This window comes from Dipodomys ordii, unplaced genomic scaffold (genome assembly GCF_000151885.1).
Source record: "Dipodomys ordii isolate 6190 unplaced genomic scaffold, Dord_2.0 Scaffold38, whole genome shotgun sequence".
Taxonomy (NCBI): Eukaryota; Metazoa; Chordata; class Mammalia; order Rodentia; family Heteromyidae; genus Dipodomys; species Dipodomys ordii.
The window spans coordinates 1,675,588-1,683,887 of NW_012267254.1; the positions used below are offsets into that span (position 1 = coordinate 1,675,588).

At 40.5% G+C, this 8,300-nt stretch overlaps 1 protein-coding gene across 1 annotated transcript in view; it reads left to right on the forward strand.

Annotated features, from left to right (window-relative positions):
- Positions 1-8,300, forward strand: part of Mospd1 (motile sperm domain containing 1) — a 28,519-nt gene that overhangs the window by 6,657 nt on the left and 13,562 nt on the right. The window contains 2 exon segments of the mRNA XM_013018058.1: positions 6,646-6,898; positions 7,010-7,089. Of these exon segments, the coding sequence (XP_012873512.1) occupies positions 6,745-6,898; positions 7,010-7,089 (234 nt within the window). The 5' untranslated portion in view covers positions 6,646-6,744.

Consider the following 8,300-nt stretch of genomic DNA (forward strand, 5'->3'; position numbering starts at 1 on the left):
GTGTATGTATGTGTGTGTGTGTGTGTGTGTGTGTGTGTGTGTGTGTGTGTGTGTGGGCTTGAACTCAGGGCATAAGTGCTGTCCCTGAGCTTTTTGGTGATTAATTGGAGGTAAGAGTCTCTTGGACTTTTCCTCCCTGGGCTGCCTTTATACCAGGATTCTCAGATCTCAGCCTCCAGAGTAGCTAGGATTACAGATGTAAGCCACTTGTGCCTAGTGAGAGCTGAGTTTTTAAAGAGAGGTTTTAACAGTAGGAAGACCCAAGCTACAGAGTTGTTATTTACTTGGCCTTTGGCAAGGACCATTCTGAGTATGGAGGACAGAGATAGCTCTTCTGGCCAGATAAAAAAGGCTAACTTGAAGGTGGGGCTGGGAATCCTAATCAGAGTAAATGGTTTGCGCCTGGGGGGTGTAGTTTATAGTACCTGGGAAACTGTGGTAAAGCAGATAGATGGCCCCCTCATTTCTGGAGAAGACTTTACTTTGAGTCATTAACTTTTCAGATTTTGAACCATATTGGTACAAGAATCCTCAAGAATCACTTTTGGTCCTTCTTGAAGCCTACCTATGTTTTCTCCAACACAGAGGGGGAAAAACAGGTGGAGGATGTGGGGAGCAAGTGAGAATATACTTTTAAAGTGGTTTCTGTGTTCTTTAATAATCTAAGTTTTGAATCTATGATAGTAGTCTAGAGAAGCCCCCTGTTTATCTAAGACTCTTACTTATTTATTTCTTTTGTTGGTTGTGGGGCTTGAACTCTGGGCCTGGGCGCTGTCCCTCAGCTTAGCTCAAGGCTAGCACTCTACCACTTGAGCCACAGCACCACTTCCAGGTTTCTGGTGGTTTATTGGAGATAAGAGTCTCACAGATATTCTTGCCTGGGCTGTCTTCGAACTACCATCCTCAGATCTGTCTCCTGAGTAGCTAGGATTATAGGTGTGAGCCACTAGTGCCCAGCTAAGAGTCTTACTTTTTCCCTTCTTCTGTTCAATACCAAGTGAAGGAAACAGTCACATTTGGGGCACCGTATGTGAACAATTCAGTGTTGCCAGGTGTGGTGGTACATACCTGGAATCTCAGCACTGGGGAGGCTGAGGCAAGAGTTTGGCAAGTTTCAGACCTAGCTTGGTCACATAGCAAGACCTTGTGTGAAAACATTAAAAAAAAAAAAGGTTTCAGTGTTTATGCTGCTGCTTTGTGGGAGAGTAGTTTGCAAATTGGTCACAAGGTGGTGTGCATACATCAAGTTGTCTTTCCAATTGTATTTAAGATTGCTTCTCTGTGGTTTGAACAGGGACCAGGCCAACGCAGTTTCTGGTATCACACCTTTGCAGTTGCATTGTCTGCCTTTGTAAGGTTGAGAGCCTCAAGTTCCAAAGCGCGGCTGGCCCAGTTTGGGGATGGGAGAAGGAAGCAGAAGCAAACAAGGGAAGGGGAGAGGAGAGGTAGCTTGGAGTGCTGGTTCTCTCTGATCTTCTCTTGCCCTAGCCTATGTCCACAGCCACCTAAGATATATTGTGAAGCCACTTGCCACCCTTTGTCCTCCCTGTTTTATTTATTTATTTGCTTGTTTGCTTATTTATTTGTCAGGTGTAGGGCATGAACTCAGGGTCTGGGTGCTGTCCCCGAACCTTTTTGTGCTAAAGGCTAGCACGCTACCACTTCAGCCACAGTGCCACTTCCATTTTTTGAATGGTTAATTGGAGATAAAAGTCTCCAGGGAACTTCTCTGCCCCTGCTAGCTTCCAACTGTAATCCTCAGATCTCAGCCTCTTGAGTAGCTAGGATTATAGGTGTAAGCCACCAGTGTTTGGCCTTGTCTTCCCTTTATACAAGAAGTGTATTCAGTTTGGGGGAGGGAACATATTCCCCAATAGAGGAGATAGTTGTTAGTTGGTACCTGGAGAATAACCAACAAACTCAGTATCTGCTAAGTGTCAAGTCCAAATTGGAGATATAGAAACACGCACAAAAATCATTATGGCATTAGGACTGAAATCTAATGAAAAGATTCACAATTAAGCCACAGAGAGCAAATGTGAAAACATTCGATACATAGAGGGAGTGCATGAAAAATATAAATTGATGCATTCCCTGGAGATCAGAGTAGTAAGTGGAGGGGGAATTTGAACTGGTCTTTAAAAATGCACACAAAGTGAGGTGCTGATGGCTCATACCTGTAATTCTAGCTACTCATGGGCCTGAGATCTGAGGATTGTGGTTCAATGCCAGATGGGCAGGAAAGTCTGTGAGACTCTTCTCTCTAATTAAATCACAGAAAAAGCCAGAAGTGGTGCCATGGCTCAAAGTGGTAGAGCAGTAGCCTTGAGCAAGGAGCTCAGGAACAGCACTCACGCCCTGAGTTCAAGCCTCAGGACAAGGTGGAAAAAAGCATACATTTTTTACTGCCAGGCAGAAAGAATTAGGCAAACCTTGGATATTAATGTCATCATCAAAAGTTAGCATTAGCCACTGTTACAATTTCCTAATCAGGAAAACAAAGTACAACTCAGTAAGTGAATTTGTTCCTCTTTTTAAAATAAAACTGAAAAGGAAACAGATCAAGATAATGTATGGAAGTGGAGGGCTGGCTCAAGTGATTAAAGCGTCAGCCTTCAGCACAAAAGCTAAGCAGGAATCGAGGATCTGAGTTGAATCTCCAGTAGCCGCCCCCCAATAAAAGATAATACAGTCTTGGTGGTGACTTGAATTTTTTTTATCAAGTCTGACAATTCTGATCTTGGAAAGCAGGATCTTTATCTAAAGATGGAGGTATATTTTACCACTACCAAAGAGGCAGGGATTTTGGATTGAGACAACAGATGAGAACTATAGAAGGAAGTATGAGTCTAGAGACAACAATTCTTCCTTCAATATCCTATGCAGTTCTGGGTAAGTATCTTAATCCTGGGCTTGCTTTCCTCATTTGCCAAAGGAAAAAAACTGGGGCAAAAATACTCACTTGGCACTTGATTTTTGAAAAACAGCAAACCAATTAGAATATAAAAATTATATGCTGATTTTTACCAGTTTAGTATATGATCTCTCTCAAGTTCTTGTGCTTTATTGCTTTGCAATATGGACTAAAGCACAGACAAAGTGCCAGGCTCCCAGAAACCCATAAATTAATGGTGAGTGTTATGGTTCATTATATCCATTGGCAGTCACCTAATACTGCTCTGGTGACCTGATGTAATTCTTTCCTAGTTTTTCTTGGCTGGAGTTTATTAGCCAACTTATAGCCAAGAGAAGTGATAAAAGGAAGGGTATAAAAAATAGTAGATTGCTCACACATGATTAAACACTTTTAATGGTGACAAGGAGATGGCTTCATTATGATTCACAGAAATGTATGTATATATACACATTATAATATATATATTCAACTTTTAAAGTGTTAATGTCACAGGCAAAGAATTGCTTCTAAGCCTTTATTCTGAGCTGGTAAATTTCTACTCTGCTCAGGGCCAAATAACTTCTTAAAGTTAGAACCAAGAGTTTTAACACTGGTCTGCATGTTATTTTTGACTTCATAGTCAGATTTGTGAACCATCTCATACTCTTGTTTTTATCTTTTCTTTTTCGGTTGGTCATGGGGCTTGAACTTTGGGCCTGGGCACTGTCCATCAGCTCTTCAGCTCAAGGCTAGCGCTCTACCACTTGAGCCACAGCGCAATTCTGGTTTTTTTGGTGAATTATTGGAGATAAGAATCTTGGGCAGGTGGCTCAGTGGTAGAGTGCTTGCCTTGCATGCATGAGGCCCTGGGTTCAATTCCTCAGCACCACATAAGCAAAAAAGAAAAAAAAAGCTGGAAGTGGCGCTGTGGCTCTAGTGGTAGAGCTCTAGCCTTGAGCTGAAGAGCTGAGGGACAGCGCCCAGGCCCAGAGTTCAGGCCCTACGACTGGACCCAAGAAAAAAAAAGAATCTCACCGACTTTCCTGCCTGAGCTGGCTTTGAACCGAGATCTTCAGATCTCAGCCTCCTGAGTAGCTAGGATTACAGGCGTGAGCCAATGGCACCCAGCTGCCCAGCTCCTTCTAGTGCTTTTATGGCTGGATTTTATCCTTTCCCTCCTTCCCTGCCTTTATTTTTCCCTTCTGCCTTCTATGTCTCTTATTTTGTTTTTACATTACTCTTATTTTCTCTACATTTTTCATTGTTTTTGATATGTTTAGAGTTGACCATAGTATAAGCAGGGAAGGTTAGATTCAACTTAAAAAAATATAGATGGTTATGCAATTTAATCAATGTGTATTATCTATCATTTAAATCTGAAAAACCACCCTTTATCACATGATAAAATGTCTGTTTAATGGTTTTAGAGTGAGGGGCTGAGAAGGTGGCTCAGTGGTAGAGCACTTGCCTTGCATGCCTGAGGCCCTGGGTTCAATTCCTCAGCACCACATAAGCAAAAAGAAAAAAACCGGAAGTGGCGCTGTGGCTCAAGTGGTAGAGTGCTAGGCTTGAACTGAAGAGCTGAGGGACAGCGCCCAGGCCCAGAGTTCAGGCCCCACGACTGGACCAAAAAAAAAATAGTTTTAGAGTGAGACTGCATATTATTTAGTGATATCAAACTCAGATCTTTTCCTGATAGTCAAGCTTCCTAAGAATGTAACTTCTGAGGTTACTTTATCCAAGTAGAAATGTATGTGGCTTTGAGCAAAAGAAGGGAATCTACAGCCCGCGCTAGTGGCTCACACCTATAATCTTAGATACTCAGGAGTCTGAGATGTGAGGATTATCTTCAATTAACCACTAGAAAACCAGAAGTGTGCTGTGGCTCAAAGTGGTGCAGCCCTAGCCTTGAGCAAAATTGGTCAGGGATAGTACCAATGCCATGAGTTCAAGCCCCATGACTGACCATAAGAAAAAGGAAATTAATAAAAAAATAAAAAAGGTAAATGCTTTTCAGAATACTCTTTTAATTTTTGGAAAGAGGCAATCTAGCATAGTAGAAATAATACTGCTCTAGGAGGTAGGAGGCCTGCTGACTCTTTTTTTATTGGTTGGGCAGGTATCAATCTGGTTTGTTCATAATGAAACAATAATAAAGACTTAGAATCTAGCTAGCCTATACTAAGTGCTATATAAGCGGCTTTTTAAAAGTTGGGTATGGTAGCACACAGTTAAAATCCTAGTCAGGGGCTGGGAAGGTGGCTAGAGTGCTTTCCTTGCATGCATGAGGCCCTGGGTTCGATTCCTAAGCACCACATAAGCAGAAAAAGCTGGAAGTGGCGCTGTGGCTCAGGTGATAGAGCGCTAGCCTTGAGCTGAAGAGCTGAGGGACAGCATTCAGGGTCCACTACTGACAAAAAAAAAATTCCTAGTCAGATTTCAACATGAGAGTTGGAGACAGGAGAATAGGCCAGCCCAGGGGAAAAAAAAGTTAGCAAGATTGTATTTCAGCAACCAAGCTGAGCTTAGAGGTACAAATCTGTAGTCTTTGGTAGAGGATTGCAGTCTGGGGCCTGGCTCAAGTGGTAGGGCACTTGGCATAAGGCCTTCAGTTAAAGCACCAGTACCACAAGGGGGAAAAAGAACCAATTAATCAGTCTATTCTATTACAAATTATAGAAACCTTAGATATCAGGCTCTATCACTAGTCAGAAAAACCTAGAAACCCAACATTATTATGAACTACATTCATGCTTAGAACTATCTGTATATATAAAGTTGAATGATTATATGAGACAGCTTATGAAGTCAGTACCTTCCCTTTTCCCTTCATATCTCATGGCCTTTGCATCTGCAAACACAGACCTTGGTCTGTGTTCCTTCCTCCCCACACTTATATGTGTATTCTTTTTTAAAAACAGGCTCTCACTATACAGCCCAAGTTGCCCTCAAATTCACTGCCTCCAGCCTTATCCTCCCAAGTACTGGGATTATAGGCATGTGCCTCCATGCCCAGCAAGTCAGATTTTTACCAACTATGTATTCAAGAACCGCAGAAGGAATTCAGATAGGCCTCAGGAGTGGGAAGAAAATAGCACTCACGAGGCTTGTGTACTTGACATAGGAGGGAAGGAACCACGTGCACTTATTGACTTTGGATATTCATAGGAAACTCAAATTTGAGTGCTGAGCAAGTATGGCCACTTGGGTTCCTTTCAAGATTTCAGAAGCTGTTCCCGACTGTCAGTGGAAAAAAAAATACATTGTTGATGAGAGTAAAAAGGATTCTCTTGGGTTTTCCCATAAATCAGGGAAGCTTAGTGTGTGCTTTAATTTTCAGCTTTTAAGAATTCTAATCAGCTCACATAGACTCAGTTGGGACAATACTATAATACTAGTCTCCTTTAAAAAAAGTTTACAGAGAATGCTGTCTCTTTGATTTCATCACTTCAAAAGGAGATAATTCATTTGAGAAAGATTTATTTATATAGTCTTCCTATGTTCTGTATTTGTGTATTTATGCAATTTATCACAGGTTGAAAGTCTATGAAAGGAGCACATGTGCATTTCTTTGTGTAAGTTGGTAAAAAGCTATGTAAGTCAGCCAGGAGGAAAGGTCAAAAGGCATGTTTCAGCGATTTGGGGACCTATTTGAATGCATGTTATATGCTTTTTGGGTGTGTGGAGAGGCTGGATTAATGAAAATCAGTATTATGATTTTCTTTCTCTCGTTCTCCTTCTATTTCTAGATTGCCAAAATGCTTTGGACTTTTTAACTGAATCTAACAAAGTCCAAAATAAACTTGAGACTGTAAAAACAGAAGCTGCAGAAGGGAGATTCAGTGCCAATGCATCAACAAAAAAGACAACCAGAGTTAGTGGAAGGAAATCTTCCTGTTTTTGTGTTTCCCACAGAGCTAATATTTTATGCAGATGATCAGTCAACACATAAGCAAGTGTTGACTCTGTACAATCCCTATGAGTTTGCCTTAAAGTTCAAAGGTGAGTCTCTCAGGTCTAACTTATGAATTTTTAACTAGTCCCTACTAATCTTTCCCTTCTAAGATAAATTGATTGAAACTCATTAAAGGCCATTGTGATTTTCTCTTGCAGTTTTGTGTACTACTCCGAATAAGTATGTTGTTGTGGATGCTGCAGGTGCAGTTAAACCTCAGTGCTGTGTGGATATGTAAGTCCAAATCACTTCCTGCTCACGTACTTGGCAGTGTATGAATATTTTGTGTTTTAACTTGAAAAAGATCTTCCTTACAAGTTACTCCCACATAGGTGGGTATAATCTTTCTAAAATGTTTCTATCAAAAGCTAAGACATTTCTGGAATATTTCAAAACAGGCCAACCAGATGCTTCTCGCTGTATGTACCGTATTTCTTTGAATATCCATTTCCTCCTGGGGGTTTTAAGTTGAGGCCGAGATGTTCATAAAGTCAAGTTTTGACTTATCCTTTCAATTCCTCCAGCTCTCAGTAATAGTGACTTTAGTTTTCTTTGGAACATTCCTGCTCTTAAAATGACAGTTGAGAAGCTAATAATACTATAGTGTAAGAACAATGTTAATACAAGTTCACCTGCGATGATTCAGGTAATAGGCCTGCAAGTTATGCTACATAAACAGGAAGCAAGTATGTTAGTAGTTATCTAGAAAAGATTATACAGGTGCTTCCACTTAATTTCATTTTAGGAATATCAGATAAATGGCTATTGGTTCAAGTTGTTCATATTTAATTTTCTCTTTAGAACTGGTGGTGACCAGATGGATCCTTTGACCATCCCTTAATTTAAACTATCAAGTAAATTATATTGGTTTAATTCTTCTGTGACAATGAGAAGCAGAGCTCTTATGGATACAATTTCATTATTTCAAAGCCATAAGATGATGTTTGGCACATTTCTTTGGCATAGTCTTTCCAAACAAAAAGTATTACCCTTGACCTAATTGTTTTACATTCCCTAGGAAGAAAGAAGCACATTAAACAGACTTGTAGAAAACTTCTAAAAATCACATTGCCTTATATACTTTTTCTCTTTAGAAAAAAATACAAAAGTCTACTGTTAGTCTTCTGGCACTTTGGTCAGACTGGATTACTTATTCAGTTGCATATTTTATGTGAATGTATATATAAATCAGTTTAAGTGGTGAGTTTTGTTACTTGAACGACATGATACAGTATGTATGTAGGAACAAACTATTTCCTATATTCCTAATTAGGGAATATTACTTTAGACAGATATTTAGAAAGAAATACCATTGTCTTTTGTTTTGTTTTGTTTTGTTTTTGGGTCCAGTTGTGGGGCCTGAACTCTGAGCCTGGGCGCTGTCCCTCAGCTCTTCAGCTCAAGGCTAGCGCTCTACCACTTGAGCCACAGTGCCACTTCCGGCTTTTT